The sequence below is a fragment of the Rutilus rutilus genome, assembly GCF_951802725.1.
Source record: "Rutilus rutilus genome assembly, chromosome: 17".
Lineage (NCBI taxonomy): Eukaryota > Metazoa > Chordata > Actinopteri > Cypriniformes > Leuciscidae > Rutilus > Rutilus rutilus.
In genome coordinates, this window is record NC_140230.1 from 11,321,586 (window position 1) to 11,346,094 (window position 24,509).

Here is a 24,509-nt window from a genome sequence, read left to right on the forward strand (position 1 = left end):
CTAAACGAACAGGTTCCACTTCAATAGTGTAAGCACGCCTTGCACGCTCTCGCTTAAGTGATAGTGTCTACCACTGCTGGGGATAGATCTCTTAAGTTCTGCGCGTCTGGTCCAGAGACCACATGTGGAGGTTCAAGAGTTCCAGAAGTGGGTGCGATATGGTTCCCAGTCTGGTTCCCTTCCTCAGAGGAATCCACCAGGGAGGGGCTGTCACAAGGTGCGACACTGTGTAACTAGTCCAGTATGGTGCAACTAACAAGACCTGCTCCTTGTTCTCCTTATCCTATTTCATACAGAAATGTAATATATGTAAATTACATATATAATGTCAGTGCCCATGTATGTCTGCTGCCTTTATGAGAATATATGCAAAATTCATATATGTAAAACACATAGACATATATGAAACATATTTCAAAATATAGCAAAAATGGCCGTTTTCATGTAAGTGCCATATATTTTCCCGTATATGCACATAAATGTGAAATATATGTAAGACGCATATATGTATACATTCAAACGCCAATTTTTAAAATGTACTGTTTTATATCTTATAACTGAATGCCTTGTAATTAAATGCCTATAGTTGGATATTTTGTGTCTGTATTGTGTGAATACCAAATATAGTATTTTTAATACAATAATGCAGTGTTTTCTTTGTCATTTTTGACAAATACATCCACAAAGTACCATAACCATATGCCACAGCTTTAAAAATGCATCAGTATCACATGCATGTATGTTTACATACATTTATTAAATATGTGGAAAACAAATATGTATGTCACATATTTATACTTAATGTTGTCCATATATGCGAGAAACCAATACTATACTGTAATATATGCAGATATATGGTATCATATATGGATGAACTCAAATATTTTCTTCACATGTTTGGACACATAAATGTTCATATATGTTGCAGGCATATATTGTGTTCTCAGATAAGTCAAATATATGTATAGATATATGTCATGCTATTTAAAATATAAGTACATATATGGCCATATATAAAATTTTTGTATGGGATGTCTTTGCTGGTTATTTGTGTTTGCACTTTGTGGTGTTTTCTGGCTTGTGCTCTTGAAATCATTTTAGCGCTTACTCTAGTTTTTTGTATCTAATTCCCAGTATCAGAGTATTCTTGTTGCTATTTTGTTTTTCTCTGCATCTGTTTTGCTTAGATTTAGCTCTTGTGCTTTATAATCTAGTTTGAGTTCTCTTTTGTTTTAGAATTTTATTTTTAGTTATTTTCAGTTCTTATTTTCCCCATCTACTGGAAGTCTTGCTTTTTTTTGCAATTCCAGTTTTTTTTATCTTAGTTCCTAGTTTTTGGGTTTTTTTTTTTAACCTTCTTTCTCCTTAGTTTGCTTTTGTTATATTTATGTCTCTACTTTTTGTTTCTCAAGTCATTGATCTTTTCAGTTTAATTTTGGTTCTCTTAATTGTTGCTGTATCTTGTCTGTCTTTGTCTTGAGTCTCGTCTTGTATGTTCTTCTGTGTGTTCCTGCCCTGTATCCCGAGTTCCATGGCCACTCACTCTTAACTGCCTGGCAGCCTGACTGGTGCAGCTTTCTAACCCCTGTGTCAAGCCTCTGGTTCAGTGAGCCTCTACCTGGCGGCAAGACTGGTGCTACATTTTTTTTTTTTTTTTTTTTGAAGGATTCATTACTCAACATAAATCACACTGCAAAGTATGGTTCTGTTTTGAAAATGGATCCTGTTCTAGCAGAGAGTTAATGTAATGTCAGTGTCAGTATGTCTCTCATGCGGTCCGTACTTTCCAATAAAGGGATCTCCATAAGCACTGATCACCACAGAGCTCTTTCGTTCATTCTCAGGTTGCTGTAAAGTGCCCCATTAGGACCAGGCATAAACATATCCAGCTGACCAAGCAAACAAAGTAACCCATTAAAAGGGGGATTTTCAAATAATATTACAAGCTTTTTGACCTAATGTGCTGTGGGCAGAAAGAGAATTGTATATTTTACCGCTAAATTGCCAGTATCTACTCACTGTCTTTACGTTGTCTGTATTTCCCACAAATCTAGTCATTATTTTGTACTCTAACATTATGGAATGAAATTTTTTTTTATACTGATATTGATATTTTTTTCTTTACAATGGGAACTGCTATATTCATAAGAATATATGTAACAGCACACATCCAGAAAGGAATCAAAATGTGTCTGTACAGCATCGTGGGAATGTTAATCGTGTTTAAGTGCTTCCATTTAAAAAAATTATATATATTTTAGTCATTTAATAAAAATAAAAATAAAAATATTAAAAAATCATCCACAAAGATAATGCATAAATAGCTAAATATAAAGTAGTATTTCATTATTTTCAGAAAAGTTAACAATGGCTTTTTGATTATTAACAACATCAATCTGAATAGGAGGAGTTTCCAATTAACTTTAATAGAAAGGACCTGCTTATGGTAAGTGACAGCCAAACCCCTCCCATTTAGTCTCTTCAGCATGGTCTTTTGTTTATTAAAATCCATCTGAATGGGTGGAGTTTTGTAATGAACTTCAATAGAAAGGTCCTGCTTATTGGGAGTGACAGCCAAACCTCTCCCATTCAGTCTCTTCAGCGCGCTTTTTCACTCACAAACATATGCACACACGCTCACACACATCCAAACACAGTTACACATTCTCAGTCTTGCACGTCTGGACAGAATGATCAATAAGGAGTCCCAATCTTCTGACCACCTTACAGCGGCCTCGCGCAGAGGGGTAGGCAAAACCTTTTATTACTGTATTAATGCCCTGATTGTTGCAAGCATGAATGTATTTTGTATTTGATGTTTGCTTTCTTATCAGATCATGGACCAAATGTGGGTTCAGATTAATTGATTTTGTTATAAAATGTTATTGATTTGTGTCTCTGCAATCTGCCATTTCTCTAAAAAAAGAGCATTAAATAATTAAAAAATTAAAAAATATATAATTTTATAAAATATTATAGTACAATAATATATAAGAAATGTATAATATATGTACTTTTAAAAGCAATGGCATGGTTAAGAGTTTTGGATGTCATTCTTATCCAGCTTCTGTGCTGTTATTTAAAAAGATACTGTATGCATCAGTCTTTGAGTTCAAACCGCTAAGCACTTTCTTTAATCAAATTAGAAACCATAATATGGGTAATGGAAAAAGTCTTCATGATGATATGTGTATATTGGCTGAGGAAGGTACAAAACTGGGTGTGCTTCAGATGATTTTCACATGAGATTACAAGCCAACGATTGACAGAGTGCGTGCGAGCTTGACAGTGTGTGAAAGAGTTTTCAAAAATGTCCAACATGGCAAAAGCAGATATGTCTCTACTCGCACGTTTTTAACTGGTTCAAGCTAATGCTGAGAATGAAATCATTTAAAAAGTAAAGTTTTTTCATCTTTATTGGGCTCAGCAAATAACCCTCTTACTATCAAAAACACTAAAATTATTTTGTCAGTTAAAATAAAAATGTGCTTCATGTCATAACATCTAAATTAATGTTAAAATCAAATGTTACATTTAATATGAATAAACTTGAAGGTTACAACAGTGCACTTTAAATTTAAAGCTTACAACTGCACATTAACCTTTTACAATGATCCATTTTTGGCTAATTATGCTTCTTGTGTTGGAAACATGATTCTTTGGAGGGAAAAAAAAGGTAACACTTCAGAATAACGGTCCGTCAAGGTAACTATGTATGAAGTAATACAAGATAACAGCAAATTTAGGACTGAGCTAGTTCCTTATTAGGTGATCAAATTATTGCAGATTCAAATTAGCCTCATTAAGAACTACTAACTATGAGAAATGATAAAGAATTGCCAGTTAATTACTAATCACAACATTAACGTGTCTGAGACATTTAAAAATAATGGTCCAGGTAGCAGTTCTTGAAGTTTGTCTTGTTTTACTCTGAACGTGGTCATAAAATGCATCCTTAATTACTCAAGTGTTATCTATTCACTCTTCAAGAACTACCAATGATCTGGCACATTACTTTTAAAGTGAAAAAGTAATTGAGTAATTATGATGCATTTTATGACCACATTCAGAGTAAAAAAGAGAATTGCTCACGTCTCAGACACGTTAATGTTGTGAAGAGCATAAGGAGCGTTCAGCTATGGGAATCAATGGGAATTTGATTTATTCATGTTTTTGTCTGTAGGTGAGGATGGCAAAAGTGGCAGTAGCTTTAGCCGCTGCGTTTATGCTGGCCAGCATAGCGGTCATCATTTCTATAGCAGTTGTGCAAACTCATAAGAAGACTTATATATCCCGTGGACTCAAGGTAAAGTTCTTCAATTTGAGCATGCCTGATACAAACCGTACAAGTGGAATCCAGTTAAACAGACCTATTGTGTACCTCTTAAAGTGTGTAAAATTATGGGACATAAAAGCATAATTGGTGTTTACCATGTTCAAGAATGACTTTCCCTTAAATTATTCATTCCTATTGTTTAATCATACTGATTTTCTTGTTAATTATATTGGAAATAGTAGCGTTTGTATTTTTAATATTTCTATTGTGTGTTGGAAAAACGAACGTCTCACATCCCACATATGTTATGACATGGGCCACTATTCATTTACAGATGAATGGCAGGTAAAATGTGCTGAAAGATGGATTCTGCTTTTATTTTATACTGCTTCATTCAGTTTCCGTGAAAACAAATGATATGGTTTTTGTAACACGGAACGGAAAGCTATAAACACAAAACAACTTTCAATGGATAATCACCATTCATGGAATTATTTAATTCAATACAATGCTGCATCCTTAATATTGAGATACATGATCCTTTTGATGACTCATAAAGTCCTTGAAAATTTTCCCAAAGAATAATGTGCTTTTTCTTTTTTCAATAGAGCTAAGGGCAAATAGACATGTCTGTTTTTCACTCAGACCTCAGGCAATTGCTATTCAGCAATGTATTTTGTGAACGGTGCAAATGAATGAGCTCTTTATGGCTTTGCAAGATCTTTAGAGCTTGATCTTTGGTTACAGTAATGTCCTTCTTCACTTCTGTTGCTCTCTCTTTCTCCAGTATGGTATTGTGTTGGATGCAGGCTCGTCCAGGACTACCATTTATCTCTATGAGTGGCCTGCCGAAAAAGAAAACAACACTGGGGTTGTGAGCCAGACAACAAAGTGTCAGGTTGAAGGTACAAATCAACTGACATAAAACCTTGGATGGTTAACATAAACACATGGTGGCTTATTCTTTATATAGTGGCTAAAAGCTGAACTAGACGTTGGTGGCACTTTCCACGAATTCTGTATACTTTGGTTAACAAATACCAATTTTGTTTTATTGCTCTAAAATTCAAATTGGTGTGAAAAGCACTAGGTTTAAAGACGTCAAGTCACATTTATTTATATAGCGCTTTTTACAATACAGATTGTTTCAAAGCAGCTTTACAGAGATAACAGGAAAATGCAACAAAGTTTGTTTCTTCCAGAAGAAAATAGCGTCACAGTCCAGCTTAAGTAAATTCAGTGATGTTTCATTTTGTTGTACATTTTTTTTGTTAATTTATTTATATATATACTGTATATAGCCGCTCTGGAGAAAACCGTGATGTCATCGTCCAACTCAGTTCAGTTCTCATTTAATGGTGTCAATTCAGGCAGATCAATATTATTGTTGAATATTAAATTAAATGTTACATTTAATGTCCCCAACTAAGCAAGCCAAAAGCCAATGGCAACAAAGGTGAAAAAAGCCGAAAAAGACAACAGTGCCAAGGAACCAAAAAAAACCTTGGGAGAAACCAGGCTCAGTCGGAGGACCAGTTCTCCTCTGGCCAACGAACGAACAGTGTATGATTATGATTCAGGCAGCATTACAGGTCAGAAGTCAGACTGGATTGGAACAATCAGAATATTATCCAGTTCTATCTGGTTTAACATCGAAGTCATCACACCGGTATGGAGACGGGTTTGTTGAGGATCAGTGCCGATGGCTGTCGTGTCGATGAGGCCTTCACAGGGGGGAGTCTAGTTGACACAACCTCTGCTGATACTTCAGGGATGTGTTGTGGTCGTGTTTAGGCGCAGGTCCTCAATCTGATCTGGATACAGCCCGGATCGATAAGATATCTCTTCATTTACTGCTACAACAAACTTATAACGGTCAGATAAGTATTATATTATATTTAGATCGTGACATGAAAGGTTGCTGTGGATGAGCATTGTAACCGATCACAGATGTATTGAGTGCATAAATGCAGTGATCTCATCATTGCAACTCGATTTCTGCACTTTCACAAATGCTTTCATCATAACTAACATTGCAAACACTTTGTAAATAAGAAATTAGTTGATTATAACGGAAGTTTTGGCGAGAGTCCAGAAATCAGTCACTGATAAACTCGCGCTGATTGACAGCTCCAGCAATTGTAAAGGGAGCGTTCTTTTCATTTAGGTTAAATATACAGCCATGTTACTTGCAACCCTGCTACCAAATTCGTACACTTTTAAATATATGTTAACGTGTTATTTCAATGGTCCACTTTAGACAAAGTAAATTTGCAACTACATGTCAACTAACTCTCATTAGAGTATCAGTAGAGTCGTTGCTTAATATCTGCTAATACTTTGTTTTGATGTTGGACATTTGCACATGTTAGGACACATGCTGTCAAGGCTCTATTGTGAATTCATTTTAGACTAGGAAATACACATAAATTAAATTAATAAAAAATATAATTGAACATCCAAACATGTTTTTGGTCATTTTTAATGCAAATTTTGTAAAATCAATAACTCAAAGACCAAAAAATCTGTGTGTTATGCATAAATGACATAGTCCTTTTAGAGCAGTGGTTCCCAATTCCAGTCCTCGTGACCCACTGCTCTGCACATTTTGTATGTCTCCCTTATTTAACACACCTGAACCAGATCATCAGCTCATTAGGAGAGACTCCATGAACTGAACTGAGTGTGTCAGATAAGAGAGACCTACAAAATGTGCAGAGCAGTGGGTCACGAGGACTGGAATTGGGAACCACTGTTTTAGAGGATACATATTTATTTGACGTTTATTTATTGAAGAGGAATAACCCCTTGAGATGAGCCATCTCGTTTTCGAGGGGGTCCTCGAAATTGTTGAGTATTGTCGAAATTGTCGAAATTTTCTGCGTAGCTGGCAATATTGTTCATTACTGGCAGGCAGTATAATAGCCTTTTTGGCTGTGTTTTGTTAGTAAGTTTTATAGAAGACAGAGAAGAAAAGCTGTGCCTTTTCCAGAAAGTATTGATAATGGTGACGGCAATGCAAAGGAAAATAAGGTCGTAGTAAGAAAGGAAGAAGTTGAAGATCAAAGAGGATAGAAGCAGTGAGGGTGAGGGTAGAGATGAAGAATATAAGTCACAGATTGTTGTGGAAGTCAGGCATTTGGGTACATTATCCTATGCCAGTTTGGAAGGTGTTATCCATACTACAACCAGAGAAAGGTCAGGTGCCTATTGGCCTCAACAATGACAAGCAAATGATCCACAAATGATGACTAAACAAATCAAAATCGAGATATGTGTGGGGGTACACTGAAAGAGAAGAGTCTTGTTGATTTTCACTTGATGATTTGAAAATCCAAGAAAGAAACCATGTTAAAGATTTTTATTTTTATTTTTATTTTTAAACCCCAATGCCTGCTACAGACTGTGCGGTTTGGGCAATCCTATAAGATCATTACAAATCACACTGTACGCCATGAATCTAATAAACTTGGGTACGACATGCATGTAGAATGTAGACACCCATTGTATCGTAGACTACGTTGCAAGTTAGTATGGAAGAATACAACGTAATCAGCATGTGCTAGTGGTAAAACAAATAGAGCAACATCAATCACACTTAGGCATTGGTTTTCATGTGACCTGAAAAAAAAGGGGAGGAGGCGAAAGAGGAGACCATGGACGTGATCATGGCTAGGGAAAAGAGGCCAACTTAGCATTCCAAATTTGCAAATGGAACTTGAGGTAAGTAGTTTTAGCGCCATGTCTCATTGATCAATACGCCATTTTATGTTGCATTTATTTGGCTAGTTAGACATAGGTCGTAGCAGCAAACACACTGTACGACATAGGATTACCATTTAGACCACAGCCACAGAAATCACCACGATTGGTTATCTTTTGTATGGGACAACCCAAAATCGTACAATGTGTACCAGGCATTAGACATGGTTTCACTACTTTCTAGGCAGCGAAGTTGCATCTGAATTTGTGCCAAGTTTTTGACATTTTCACATGCAAGTTCCAAATGATATATAGCAGCACAAGATGAAATGAAATGGAATGTTAACAATGCTTTGTAATGTTTTTTGAAACACCAAGAACTTTTCACTACTTTTCAGATTGTGAAACTGCATTTGAATGTGTGTGTGAAGTTTGACAATTTGCCAAAAAACCATATACCCTAATAGGACAAAGTCAGTTATAAATGACAACACCGTAAAAAAGGTCGAATGTAGAAAACTAAGTTTGGAAAATTAGTCATTTAATTTTTCCAGCTGTGATTTCATAATTAGTATTTGGTTTGAGAGTATAATTCTTTTGGTAACACTTTAGAATACTGTTCCTTCATTAATGAATAACTACACAGGAACAAATGAGTAATGCATTAGTAACACTCTAGTAACTACTATTAAATAACAAGAAACTCTGATTAACGAATTAGTAAGTAATAGTGCACAGTCGAATGTGGTAGTTTACTATTAGCTAATCAATAACTACTATTTTAATGCCTCACTGAAGACTATAAGAACTGCTATATACAGGTTAATAATTAATATTTATAATGCACAATGTTTAAAGGGACACTTCACCCATGGGAACATTGATCTTTATTGAAAGTGGGTCATATATGTAGTCGAAATGTAAAATTAATTTTGAATTTGGTGCCTTCTTGGCCGAGGAAAGAAAGAAAGTAACTTCAGGACGCATTTGTATGAAAGACACCAACTCCCACAATGCACCACATTGCACAGCTGCGCAAGCCACTCCCACTAATCCAGAAAGCGCATATCTGCCTAAGAGAAATAACTCTTCCGTCTACAAGGCTAGCTACCACCAGAGCTTGAAATTAATTTCACACAAAATGTCTAGTTAGTTGGCGAACTCATTAGTGAATTACTCTTCATTTGTATTTCTTTCGAAGTGGTGAATTATTGCATTGTAACGTTACCTGGATGTTCAGTCAGATGCGGTGCGAAACTAGGATAGTTCACAACACAAACGTCCGTGTCCTCGTCTGATTCACAACACAAACGTCCGTGTCCTCGTCTGATTCAGAGATTTCATCCAGGAGAAGTTGTCATTGTTGAAATTCTTTGCCACAGTCGGACTCTATCTCTGTGTTCGTAGCGGTTCGTAGTTGCATAGTGAGATCACCGGCGCCACCAGTCCGCCCTAACCCGAGCCAGTCCGGGCTCCTCGTCCGCGGCAGGCAGGTCTTCTGCCTCGGCTGCTCTTCGCTATAATGCGGCTTGTAAAGGTAGCCACAAACACCTGATTCAAGCATCAGACTTCTGAAATCCTCTTCCTCTATATCATATTGAGCACTCTCCTCCGCTATTGTCATAACTTTACATCTGTCTCCACAGCGCCTGTTAGCTTAGCTTCCAAACAAGATGGAGGATATTGCTTTTAGTTTTCAGAAAGTCAATCCCACCCACTGATCTGTAATAGGCCTGTAGCGTGAGCGGTTCCCGCCCCCTGGGAAAGATGAGGAACGAGTGTCTGTAGTCTCTACACTTTTCAATGAAATGTGACTTCCTGCTTATTATGACGCAAAATGATGATTTTTACGTCATAATAAGCAGGAAGTAAAACACTTAAATCCTTATTTCTCCCATCTCAGGGAAAAATGGATGAAAAATCCACATTTATTATAATATATGACTGGGTTTCTAACAATACAAAGCTTAATGCAAATGGGTGAAGTGTCCCTTTAATATAAGGTAATGGTAGCCCATTAGTAATGAATCAAGTGTTACTACATCCTTCTAAAGGAACTACTAATAATTTGGATCAGTATTCTAGTGAAAAAACATGTTAAATACCTAATATTGTAAGCTTTTAAGGCTTTTGTAAGGTTTTGGATAGTAATGACTCAAGTGTTACTACATCTTTCTAAAGGAACTACTAATTATTTGGATCGGTATTCTAAAGTGAAGATCATGGGAACACACTAGTAATGACTAAAGTGTTACCAAATCCATTGGAAGGAATTACTATTCAAAATCTAACAAAAATCTCAAAAGCTTACAATGACTTCAGTCAATATTAGGTAGTTATCATGTTTTTCACTTTAGAATACTGATCCAAATAATTAGTAGTTCCTTTAGAATGATGTAGTAAATACTTGAGTCATTACTAGTGGGTTACCATTACCTTTTATTATAAATTATGCATTATTCATGTTAATTATGAACCTGTATATAGTAGTTCTCTGGGAGGTATGAAAAAAGTAGTAGTTATTGATTAGCTAATAATGAACTATTACATTCATCTGAGTGCTATTACTTACTAATTTGTTAATCAGAGTTTCTTGTTAGTTACTAGAATGTTAATAATACGTTACTCGTTTGTTCCTGTGTAATTATTCATTAATGAAGGAACAGTATTCTAAAGTGTTACCATTCTTTTTACTGAGCAATATACAGTGATAGAATAATAATGTGACTTAAAAATATACATACATAGGCTGATAACAGAACTTATATAATATGATGTCTTTTCAAGGCCCCGGAATTTCAGATCTTGGTGTAGACAAGGAACAGGACAAAAAGACATGGAAAAGTTTAAAACATTGTATGGCAGAGATAACCAAGGCCATTCCCTCCCATCAGTATAACTCCACCCCAGTCTTCCTTGGGGCGACAGCAGGGATGAGGCTCCTACAGTAAGAATGATTTTCCATTCCTCTTTTTGATCATATTTTCTGGTTACGTTCTTACCTTTGCGTCGCAATATATGTATGTATCAGTAGATGTATCAAAACCATTTGCTTTGATACTGAGAGCTCATCATACTGTAACGCCTATATCCAATGAAGATGAAGGCAGATTCAGTTCATTCAAAATAACAACAAGATTTATTTAACGCGAGCTACTAACATAAAACAGTGTGCATGACTCAAACAATACCAGACAATGAGGGAAAGGAGGTAAGGAACTTAGATAAACAAAGGTGATGAACATAATGACATACAGCTGTGTTTATTAAGGAGTGTCCATGGAAACTGATGAGTGGTGGGAAACTTGAACAAGGAAACAGACCAGAACAAACCAGAATGTTTATAATTGTGACAATGCATAATGAAATAATATGGTCAGAAATAAGAGAGCTTGCATTTTCAAGCAGCATAACAAGCTGTTTTGTACAGCTAAAAATAACAGGAAGCTGTTGAAATTGGAAGCCAGAAACATTCAATTTACAAATGCTGCCGTCCACTCTTACGATAAAAATAAGGTGAATAGCAAAAGAAAAATGTCTTAATGCACTTGTTTCTAGTGTTTAAATGATTGTGTTATTTCTCAAATAAATGATTATGTATAAATGCATATATTTTGCCACAGAGTTAACCTGACCCTGACGCCATGTGTGCTGCATCTTTGCCCAATCTTTTTTACACAGTATGAAAAATGAAGACACATCCAACGCTATCCTGAAAGACATGAGGAACTACCTTAGCTCTCTTCCTTTTAATTTCCAAAATGCTTCCATCATCTCTGGACAGGAAGAAGGCCTTTATGGTTGGATCACCGTCAACTACCTGATGGGGAACTTCCTAGAGGTCAGTTCATGGGCTGCTTTACTGAACCTTTTTTTTATTTTGGTCTTTGGAACTAAATGATTATCTTAGAATTTGTTTGTTTCATCTTAAATGTATTCAAACAACATAAATGTTTAAAGTCCCCATGAAATCAAAATTGAATTTTTTGGGCTTTTAGTATGAATATGTTAGCCTTAAAGGTTATCTATAAGCTAATGTGCTCAATAACAATGATGATATTCGCATTTAGAAGATATAAGCATTAAAAACTTACCGTCTCTCACCTCTGCCAATATGATTAATGATTTTGATGACATCACTTTGCACTTCAGCTTATCTCCTCAGATGAGATGAATGTGGCTGTGTCTGAAATCGGTCACTTGTTCACATTATTACTATTTTCTATATGGTGAATGGTGAATTGTACAGTGTAAATATGCTTTCCATTGGGGTGAATGAAGTCTGGTTTTGCATTAGTGTCTGCTCTGGTTCAGAGACACGATAGCACAGAGTGGATCATATGACCACAAAACATATTAAACCCATTTGACCCATAGAATGCTATATTTTAAAGCGATATGGAGGAGATTAGGAGGAGACACGGTTAAACAGATTCACCATTAGAAACAGCACTGACGAGTGGAAGACATAACAATGGTGCCATGCATGCACCAACATACATTTCAAAATGACACATCTACACAAACTACACTTTTCAAACTACATCCTCTGCATGATTATGATCACTGTTTTGCTTCAGTAACAATTTCATATTTAAATCTAAAGGGGAATGTATTAGACTGTGGCTGTCATAAGCTGTCAAATGTGGCATTGCCGAGCTCAATGGCTCTGGCCGAGCTGTAATATAAGCAAAACGCTATTGGCTATTTTTAAAAAAAAGGAGAGGAGCTGCTTGATATGTCCCACCGTGTCTTCCTGTTGCAGTTGAAATTACGTCATGTCATTGAAAAACGCTGTGCGTTTCTAGGAACTTCAGTGGGCCTTTAACCCTGTCAGTGCAAGATTTTGAGTTTAGCCTCATACTGTAGTATTAGCCCAGTTATATGTCTTCATTATGAAACAGAGTCCGGATGTGTTTAAGGCATTGCAAGCATCTTATGACACAATACTGAATCTAAACCAGAATTGGACAACAGAGCTTAATTGCAATTTTAAAATGTAAAATTTTAGTCTGTTTTATAGAAAAATCTTTGGAATGCCTGGGTACATCCTCGTGGGGCTAAGACAGTTGGTTCATTGGACTTGGGTGGAGCCTCCACCCAGATTGCCTTTGCTACCTCTGATGATGCCAAAGGAGAAGATATTATTACGGTTTCACTCTATGGCTATGAATATAATATCTACACACACAGTTTCCTTTGCTACGGGAAGAATGAAGCTGAGAAAAGAGTTTGGGCCAAACTTTCAAAGGTACAGTATGCTCATGTCATTAAATGCTCCTTCAACCAAAATATGTGTATAATATATATATATATAAACCTATAACCTAAACCTTATTTAGGATGCAGACTATTTTGTACTTTTAGATATGAGTATTATTGTATGTTTCCTCCATCAGTAATTATACTAAGATATTGATCACAAAATTGTGTAAAACCTTTCTTAGAAAATCCATTATTGCTGATGCTGAGCGATGCAATTAAACCCGTAGCTTATGCTTAACATTTCCCCAACAAATCATGTCAAAACTTCAGTCATTTAATGTAGGGTTGAAATAGAGGGATGGATTATGTTACATTTCCCTGATTTGCTCTTAGGTAAAATCTTCCTGGAAATAGCTTAACCTGTTACTTACAATTATATATATATATAACATGTATTAACTCTTTGAATTGGTTTCCTTTTAGGAATCCACCAACTGGGCTAATGTGAAGCACCCCTGTTATCCTTCTGGTTATAATATCTCTATGCCTGCAGAGGATATTTTTGGAAGTGAATGCACAAATAATGACGCTCCTTTGGGGTATAGGCCAAAGCAAAATATTACTTTCTTTGGACAGAGTAACCCTGAACAGTGTAAAGTCTTGGTCAGGAGTATCTTTGACCTAACGTCCTGCCAGGGAGCTGAAAACTGCTCCTTTGATGGAGTTTATCAACCAAACCTCAGTGGAAACTTCATGGTAGGTATTTTTCTTTAGTTAAGATAAAACTAGGAACAGTTTACCAAAGAATGAAAATTCTGTCATTATTTACTCAACTTCATATCATTCCAAACCTGTACAGTATGTCATATTTATCTAACTCTGCTCCTGGAGGGCCACTGTCCTGCAGTGTAGCTCCAAAAACACCTGCCTGGAAATTTCTAGAGCTGTTTTTTTTATCGCCCCCTATACCCTCATTCACCATTCCCTACATTACTCCACTAATATAGTGCACTTGAAGGAGTGAATGAAAAAGAGTGGATTAGTGTGCCAGAAGGGCAGCCGCTTTTGCATAGTTTGTGCTTGCCGTAAATAATCAGAACTTGGCAAACTAGCAACTAGTAATGAAAAGATTGATCTTGAACTCTGTCACGGAAACTATAGCATGTATAAACCTTAAGTAAACAATTTAATAATGATTTAAAAAGCAATTTATATCTGTATGATATTATGCTGTAGCCTCATTGGACCAGCGGTTTTGAAAATGGATGGATGGATGGATGATTCAGCTGCGGGCGTTATCTTCTGGCGAGACATGGGAATTCATTTGGGACGACCCTTACAGTGCATTATGGGTATTCTCTAGCCGTTGAGTGTACATTAGTTGTACAATCGTTATTGCGGTGCATTATGGGATTGAATGACTGCACTCGATAACGTCCACTATGGTTTCGGACACCACTACAAATGGCTGTTCCCTCAAATAGTACCTTATTTAAGGGTAGTGTGGCAATTTCAGACATAGCCTAGTAATACTGAAGACCTCGATTAACTGATTAAGGTGCGTTTAATTAGGATTAGACTAGCAGATTTTAATGCTGGACTGCTGGAGCTTCGCACCCAGAGGAACCCCAATAACATAAAATGTCATTGTTTCTTGCATGTTAATGTGACCAAATGTTACAACCTAAGCTATATTTCTTTCATATTAAAGCACTTATTTTTGTGTCTTAGGCCTATGCAGGGTTTTACTGGACTGCTCGGGCTCTTAAAGTAGAGGGTTCCAAAAGTATGGAGCTATTCAACATGAACATGAAGCTGTTCTGCTCAATGGACTGGAAAAGTGTGAGTACCAGCCAACTGCAAAATCACGACTTGCAGGAAAATATAGATTGGGAGGGTGTGGTTATTTGTGTTACATTTATGACTGATGTTTACAATCAATAAACCTACCTTTTAATGTCCCCCCTCCCCTTCCTTTAGCTCAAGCAAAACTACAACATCAGTGGCATCCATCTGAAGTCCTACTGCTACTCTGCAAATTATGTGCATACCATTCTTGCAGATGGTTACAAGTTCAACACAGGCAACTGGAAAAATCTCAATTTTCAGAAAGAGGTGCATTGCGTTTCATGTTTATCATGAGATTATGTGAATATATAGGCTATATATTGTGTTTGTATATGTATATAAACAATGATGCCATACAATATATATACTGTATACTATATATATGCCATGATATTATTGCACATAAAAACCTAAAACGGCTGTCTTTTTTTTATTTTTATTTTTTTATGTATGTATATAAAAAAGTGTTACTAAACACTTAATGTACATATTTTTCTAAACATTTGAATCTTCATATATCTGCTTCTAAATGGTCCAAAAAACTGGTCCCATTTACATCCATTGTAAGTGGCTCACCATAAACTTCATATTTGTTGTGACAAACGTTGTCGATTGACTTTAACCTGAAGTGAAATATTATTTTAAAACCTTTTCACAGCAAATGCATTTCTGAGCACATGATTTCTATGGAACAGTCACCTCCAGTCTCAGTGCATGATTGTAATGTGAAATATCTGCCAAATTATATCATCTCTCCCCCTCCAGCAAATCAGCTCTGTCTATCCAAAATGCTGCAGTGAACTGGACCTCTTCATTTGTCTCTTTGTGTTTCAGGTAAATAAGACCAGTATAGCTTGGTCCCTTGGCTACATGCTTGCACTTTCCAACATGATCCCAGCCGAAGGGAAAATCATCAAGTTACCCATAAACAACGTTCTTTTCACTGGACTCCTCCTCCTGTTCTCTGCACTGACTATTATCACCCTCACGTACCTTGTCATTGCTCTGGCACGCTTCTGTTATTGAGGTGTTTGTACTGAGTTCCCATCTATATTGTACTGAGTTCTCATCTGTAGGACCAGTGTCCCACTTAGGGAGGTTTTGGAAACCAGGAGAGACACTGATGTGTCAATGCAGATGTACCTGCTAGAGAAGGATTTTAGTTTTGGAACCTGAAGGTCTTAAATGTCTAGCGGTGCTAAGGTTTAAAAAAAGATGCCTGATGTGAACTCCAAATGTGTTTAAAAACCTGTATTAAATGTCATTCTATCCAAAAACGGGTACAGGTCTTTCTAGTCCAGGAATACAGTGGCAAGCTCTTGTACTGTGAATTTGAATGAAGACACCGAAGACAAAGTAAAGGTTTTAGCTTATATACAGTAAAAAGTATCTACTATGGTCATGTCAATGTTTTGATTGTGTATTGTATCTAATGTTTGTCTTATCCCTAGCATCATGCCTTATGTATCTCAAACATGTATTTCTGCATGTGCTCTTCAGCACACATTGTCTTTGGATGAAATGTCATAGTATCTAAATAAATGTTATGGTTGTTATGGCAGTGAAGACTATTGATTATATTGCTAGGGAAATTAGGTATTTTAACTTGTGATATGGGCATTGGGCATTCTATAATGTAATAATGTTAATGTTATTAAAAATGGAGACAAGGAAGGGATTACTTTGGGTTGTGTCTGTTAAAGCTTCTGCCAGGGTCTGTCTGTTAACAAATAAAACATTAAGAAGACCAACCATAAAATGTATTATATATATATATATATATATATATATATATATATATATATATATATATATATATATATATATATATATATATATATATATATATATATATATATATAACATTCTACATTAAATACTGGATAGTCCAGATAATGACTACCAGTTATATTTTTGTTGGCCCTAACAAAAAACTTTTTCTTGTGTGACTTCAGCTGGAGATTTTTATTTTTTCAAAACATCTTCTGAAACCCTCCTGTCTGTTTTCCATGTTTAATGTCTAGAAATTATTAATAAAAAAAATAAAAAAAATGTATAGTGAATTTATCAAAACATATTGTTCCAAAGCACTTTACACAGAATAGTGCCTTACAACACTCCAGTAAGCAAGTTACACAAAACAGTAGAATTTTTTTTTTTTTTTTTTTTTTTATGTATACAGAGCATATGTACTGTACGTACTTGTAAAGTTAATCTGAACAGATATAATTCACCATCATATTATTAGGTTAAAAAAGCTAAAAGCATCCCTTAAAGATGTTTTAGTCCAAAGTGTTTTATTATTGATTAAATATTACAGTTACTGAAAAATCAGTGAGCCCAGTTTGCACCAATGCTATTTTCGTTGAAATACTATTATAGTTTATAATAATATTTTTTAAATATTTTTTATTGTTTATCATTTTAGTTAAAGTTTAACATTATTTTATGTCTATGTAAATTGTATTCATTTTAGTTTAGTTTTAAGTTATTTTAGTACATCAAGTTAAACTAAATGCAAATGAGAAATGCTGCCTTGGCAACTAGCTTAAAAAAAATAAGTTTAAGGTTTTGTATATTTATTTCAGTTAACATTTTATTTCAAGTAATGAAAATGATTTTTTTTAAGATTTTTTTTTTTAGTTAACTAAAAACCTGTTTTGCACAAACTTCACAACAAATCCATTCTCTCACAGTTATAGAAATGACAAGTGAACTTTTTACTCCAAACAGATGAAATTTCATGTCTGAAAATAGAAAAAAAGTGAAGTGTACACTAGTGACAACATGGTCCCATGAACTAGCGTGATGTGCAATCTTCGCTTATACTGTAAATCACCATTCTGCCAGAAGAGGACAGTATAATGCCACAATAAGTTCTCAAGGTCCAATAAATAATTTCTAGACAAAATCTTTAAGGACCATGACACATAATGTGAAATAATGAATAATATACTTGATAGAAATCATTTTCTTCGTAAAATTCAAGTGAAACAATTTTCCAAAGCCCTCCATTTCTTCCTCCAGTTCCCCATTTTAGGGACAATTATTGTTAATACAGTGAAATCATAATTTATTAATATCGGACCTTTCTTCAAACAATGTTTCAGAATATTTCATCATTTTGTTCTTTTTTTTTTTTTAATGATATATTAACACCAAGATGCCACAGAAATGTTGTAAAACATTAACTCCAGATGTAATAACATCAGTGGAAATTACAGTTAACATAGTCAATTTAATGAGATCTGAATGAGGATTTTGTTTACGTAAAAAATAAAATGAAGATCACATACAACTATGTGCATTAGCAATACGGCGTAAACTCTAGAGGCGCGCTGGCCAGGACAATAAATCTCCTCAGTATGTTTTTTTTTTAAAGACTTCTCATGTTACACAGCACATTCCTCTCCAAACCTCCACTCTGCTTTCCCTTCTTAAGTCCACCATCCTCCTGCAACGTGTTGCTAGAGATCAGTGCTTTGTTCTGAGACTTTGGAGACTTTGCATTGGAAACTGAAGAATAAACCAAGGGAAAGTCACTAAACAATCTGACTTTGGATGCATCTCACGTATGGTCCAGTTAAGATGAGAGCTTTACGTGCTGGAATAATAGTGTGTTTGAATGAGGAGTTAAGGAATTAAGATGATGTGGCGCTGATGCTGTGAGTGAACAGCCAAAGCATTAGGCTGCTGACGTTAGTGTTTATGATGGTAAGTGTCCAATTGAGAACTGTTCATTGTTATACATTTTAAAGTTGCTAGAGTTTATGTTGCACAGGTCATGTTCTTCAGTGAATTATCAAATACCTGTAAGCATTCATTGTTTGAGATGAGTTTTTATTGTTTAACTCACAATGCAAACTCTCACCTAAGTTGGATAAGTTGGAATTGCGTGTTATGTATCTGAATTCAGTGGAAAATAATAGTTCAGAGACAGATCAAAAGAATTTGTTGTAGTGCTCTTTGCAGGACATGGCACTAAAGCACATTGTGTGTATTGCGATCAGACCTCTTATTTACACTATGCAGAAAACACTCTGTCAGTTATGCAAGATGCATCCAAGAGTTGTACAACTTTTACAGCATTGAGAGTTCTTTGAATCATTCATCCCAGCTCCAGCCCTCCCCAGCAGACCCTGTTAAATTCCCTTACTCAGCAAACACAAAGTTGACTGAGTTCTGCCTGTGAGGGTTTGGTTGCAGTTACCATGCATTTGCATTGCTATCATTTGCAGAGAATGTGATGAAAAATCGTATGTGGTCTTTATCTGCTTATCATTGCACCACTAGGATAAATCTAGTCTTGTATGAGGTAAAATTATTTAAAGTTTTCTTTTATGTGGGTCACTGCTTTAGGCACAATTTTGAACATAGTGGACACTCTTTGCTTCTAGAACATTGAGTCCTTTATTACAGGGATTCACAAACTTTATTGTCAGCCGCACCCAATATTTTCTTGAAGAACTCACTGAGATTTAATACTGAAATGATATGTAATATTTTACTGTTTAATTTTGATTGATTTTATTCGAAGTCAAGTCACTTTTATTTATACCTATATAGTTTTTAACAACACACTTTAAATATGAGACGTTCAACTTCTGCTGTAAAGCAACTCTAGAAAGACAATAGTTTGCTTATTGTATTTAAAATTATTTATTTTAATTATTAGCTTTTCAACCAGTCGCAAACCCCCTGCAGTTCCCTCAAACACCAGTTTGGGAAACCCTTCTTTAATAATGATTAAGTAAGGAATAATTGATGACTGTCTGTTGAATTATTAGAAAAGAATGCACACCACAAGCGGTTAAGCGTGTGTGAGTCCGTGCGTATCTCAGCAGTCTTCGGCAGCAGCGTCTCTACTAGCGAAACTGTAAGCTTATCTGCTTCATGAACAGCACCGTTATCACCTCACTAGTTATAAATGTCATGTAGTGTTTTTGTTGCTAAACTCTACCCTGGTAATCCAGAGTTCTCGCGAGAGCACAAGTTGAATTTGCTCAGCGAGTTACGCCCGTTTCACACATACTCCGTGTGCAGTGCGTGTGCGGTGCGTGTTGCAGTGCGTATGCAGTGCAGGAGCAGCACGCGCAATAGTGCTTTCACATATGCTGCGTTTGCAGTGCGTAACTGATCCGCTGCTGGCTATACCACAAATACATACTCTCAATTTGTATTTCAAATCAAGAAGTTATCAGCAACTTTTATTTAAAAAATGTTTTTTTTTTTGTCAGCATTGCGATTCTCTTTGTACACATATAGCCTACACTCTTTAATAGACGTATTCACGTTTAAACACAATTTAAACATCATATTAAATGCATTACTTCTATATAATTATATATTAAGTTGCTCAAGCAAGTGGTAAAATATTTTACCATGTAGCCTACTTGAAATCGCAAAGCCTACATTTTAAATTAAAACGTAAAATTGACAAAAACAGCAGACTCAAACCCTTTCCTTGCATAATTTAAATCTTTATATAATAAATCTTGCATGTCACAAAGAACTTTTCCACCTCCACGAATGAGACGAGTGTTGTTCATTATGTCGCCTTGTTGAGGTAAATTGTATTTTCCATTGATTTACCCCGGTCTTAACGTCTCAGCATTGCGATTCTCTTTGTACATACACTCTTTAATAGACGTATGCACGTTTAAACACAATTTAAACAACGGCAGCCTATTATTCAATGCATAGCCTACTTCTACTTATATTAAGTTGCTCAAGCAAGTGATCAAATTTAACCATGTAGCCTACATATTAAATCGCAAACATTTTAAATTAAAACTTAAAATTGACAAAAACAGCCCACTTGCATGCCTTTTCTTTTTCATTTAAATTTTAATACAATAAATCTTGCATTTCACAAAGAACTTGTTTTTTTTACCTCCACGAATGAGACAAGTGTTGTATGTCGCCTTGAGGTAAATTGTAGCTTTCCTTGCTTTACCCCGGTCTTGTGGAAAAAGTAGTATTTAATTAAATACATTTATGGTGAGATTACTACATTTTATTTCATTAATCGCATTTATGGTGAAATTTCTACATTTTCAGGTCAATCTGTGTTCATTTTGACCACGAACCATGTGCTGTCACTTTAATTCAGCGTTTGCAGCACAGCAAAAATAGACTCGGTGCGGAAACGATCTCTGCACTGCTGTATACGCACCGCAACTGGAACGGATCGACGGACTGCAACCGCGTGCAGTGTGAAAGCTCTAACCTGTTAACATGGGTACGGAAAAAAATACGCACCGCATACGCACTGCAAACGGAGTATGTGTGAAACGGGCGTTACTCTGGTGTCGAGTAATGATGCTCATTAAATATGCCCCTCGATCTGAGCTGCACCAATCACATCGGGTTATCTGATATAGGCGGGCCAGAGGCGAGATGACGACAGCGCTGCGCGAAGTCATTAGTAAACATTGCAAGATGGCTATGGATGAACACCAGTTGTTTGAAACAGCTTTGGCCGCTACAATGAAAGATTAGACTTGCCTTTTTCTCTAAAAGAGGAACAGAAGACGGCGCCTCAAATCGTTCCTTTGCAAGAAGGGCGTTTTTGCTGTTTTGCTGACCGGATACGGTAAGAGTCTAAACTACCTGTTAGCTCCGCTGGTAGCTAAGTGATAACTTGTTGTGATTGGTCTTAGTGTTATCCAATTGCGTGCAGTGAGATTTTCAAATACATGCTTTGTGCCGCCCCTCGAGCTGGCCGATTTTCATTAGTCGACGCCAGACCAGTAATCTTTCAGATTTAGGTCTGGATTTCCAGGCTAGCTAAACTCCTTTACTGATAAAAGAGCAGAGCAGCGCTGACAACACGTTTATAGCAAGTGTGTGTCCGTACTATGTGTGTGTGCATTTGAGTGGGAGAGAGAGCTGGAGAGTATGCGCTTTTCCTGCATATTTAAATGTAATTTTGTGGCAAAATCATTTAAATAATTTGTCTTTTTGGGTTTTGGTCCATTGTGGGTTTTGGTTCTTTTGTTGTTGTAGGTTGTAAGGACCTTTGAAATAACTGAAAACATTTGGCGAAGTGATCTGCCTGGAACTATACTTTTGCCTAATGTTTCCCTGAAAATAATTGCACACGCACAACTTAGAATGTTCATCAACCAATCAGATTTAAGCAATTAAGAGCCCCCATAGTAAGGAAATAATGCATGTATAGAGGCATTTGACAAAACATTTTATTGCATTTGCTGGCACTGGCATACAGATGTTGATGTAAAATCTGGAATTGAAATAATTTAATCTGTTTTTTGAAAGAAAACCAAATGATCAGACCTCATAGAGAGATTTGGTAATTGTCTGCATGACATAACATTTTTTACACCAAAACTAAACCCAGGACAGCTGTGTTTTAATTTTTTTTTTTGATTTTTTTTTTTTTTAATTTCCTTTTTTAAACAATCGGAAACTCTGGGCACACAATTTTACTTTGGCAAGAGTTAAGAGTTTTCTTCTGGCGAAACTTCCAACTGTTTTGTTGGAATGGAGATGGTGTTTAATTACAGGTTTCAGGATTGTTGAAACCAGGTCCTTGTTGTGTGTACAATAAACAATTTTAAATGTATTGTCTGATTTATATATGTCTATAGCCTTATGTCTCATCAATTTGTGTTCTCTAATCTTACATGAGCATATATCTCTTAATTGTTGGCAAGCTTTGGGATAGCCAGATGTTTTCAAAGCAAAGAACATTCATCTAATGCACATCTGTCAAGAGTTCCAATTATTTTGGAAGTTATGTTTGTGTTGTTTTATGATAGCTGGCATGACTTTTCTACTAGATTACAGTATAAAAACAATACTGTGTTTTTCCAGATTTGTCACAGATTTATGGATTCTGAAAACCCAAATAATATTACCATTCCACAAAACCAAAACATCACTATCATTTAGTGAAGTCTGCTTCATTTGCAGGTGAGGTTGAAACGTTCAGCATTTTATTCAGAACTTGTGACTCGTTGCTGAACATCTTGAATTGACTTGTAAAGGGAACTATTTTTGAAAATATTCTATGCCATCTGTTTGCCAGTTACTGCTTAGCTCCTGAGAGAGCAGTATTTTCTACAGATAACTTTAAGTATTGCTGTCCCAGATTCCCAAGCAATAGTTAAGAACAGCAAGCTTATTTCTTTCCTTTATTTAACATCGGTGGATTTTATATAAAGTTGTAATAATAAGTAATAGTAGTAGTTTTATCATGGTAAAAAAAAATTAAAAAATTAAAAAACATACATTACTATTGCTTGTATCATGGTAATTCAATAATGTTCTTTGAAGTACATTGAAGTATCTTGTAAGTACCATAGGACTTATACTAACGTAAAAGTTTGGGGTCATCAATATTTTGTTTTTGTTTTTATGGAAAGAAAGAACATTTATGTGAATATATGCTGTTAGCATTTTAATGCTTAATATTAAACAGTTATTTAACAGTTAATATATGCTGTTATCAAACACACAAAAAATCACGGTTTCACAGTTTCCACAAAAATATTAAGCAGCACAACCATTTTCAACTGTGACCTTGAGCAACAAATCAGCATATAATATATTAGAAGCATATAAAAAGCATATACGCAAGATTGCTGAAGCTTAAGTTTTTCTTTACTCTGTGACCATCATCCACCAGTGATGTGGTGACATAGTAGGACTTAGACTTGAGTTTTAAACAACTGATTGTTGAACAGTTGATTACTATTTTTATTTGATTTTTTCACCATTAATTGAGACATAACTCTGACTCACATATTATCTAGAAGTCATTTCTGCAGTGTTATTGGTCTGCCTGTTAATCAGAGGCAGCCAATGAGCAGTGAGCTGTGCACGAACATGGCAGAGTGAGATAGTCACCAAGGGAATTAGAATTGATTGTTCGAGGAAGTTCTGACATTATAATAATGGCTTTTCAAATTGCCATGGAGTAACAGCACCTGCATACAATTTTGTTGAGCTTTTGGAGCAAGTCGGTGTCAGGGAGAGACTAAATGTAAATAATCAAGAAAGATGATGATATTTGTGTTTATCTATATCTGGAGGCACTGCAAGCAGGTAATCTATAGCCTGTTACTGAATTCATTTGGTTCATCCAGCAAACGGATCTGAATTTGTCTGAGGTAGATATGCCTGATTTTTTTTTTTTTAAGACAAACTTACTTTGTGGTACTTATTGGTTTAGGTTTTTCTATACTCTATTTAAGGGGGCTTCAGCTTCCCGGTATTTCATCTAAGGCTACATCCACATTAATACGGATAAATTTGAAAACTTTACAAAAGAAAAATCCATTTGAAACTATGAGGTATGTATCAGTCATTTGATGCATGTTTTACCCATAGATATCTATTGTTGTGTAGCCTTATTAAAGATAAAAGTTTCCTTTCAGTCAGTCATGTTCGACATTAACTAAACGAAACGAGCCAATGCACATTGGCCTGCACGATTTGCATTGCGAACTCC

At 35.7% G+C, this 24,509-nt stretch overlaps 2 protein-coding genes across 2 annotated transcripts in view; both read left to right on the forward strand.

The window, feature by feature from the left end:
- Positions 1-2,530: 2,530 nt before the first annotated feature.
- Positions 2,531-16,708, forward strand: entpd3 (ectonucleoside triphosphate diphosphohydrolase 3). Its single transcript, XM_084435400.1, has 10 exons — positions 2,531-2,747; positions 4,184-4,306; positions 5,064-5,181; positions 10,766-10,925; positions 11,660-11,819; positions 13,002-13,229; positions 13,667-13,939; positions 14,915-15,025; positions 15,164-15,298; positions 15,866-16,708. The coding sequence occupies exons 1-10, from the start codon at positions 2,691-2,693 to the stop codon at positions 16,055-16,057; spliced, it is 1,557 nt and encodes a 518-aa protein (XP_084291526.1). The 5' UTR covers positions 2,531-2,690; the 3' UTR covers positions 16,058-16,708.
- A 1,741-nt stretch (positions 16,709-18,449) lies between these two features.
- gask1a (golgi associated kinase 1A) overlaps positions 18,450-24,509 on the forward strand; it is a 35,069-nt gene continuing 29,009 nt past the window's right edge. Inside the window, exon 1 of the mRNA XM_084384677.1 lies at positions 18,450-18,745. Within this exon, the coding sequence (XP_084240803.1) occupies positions 18,740-18,745 (6 nt within the window). The 5' untranslated portion in view covers positions 18,450-18,739. The remainder of the gene's footprint in view (positions 18,746-24,509) is intronic.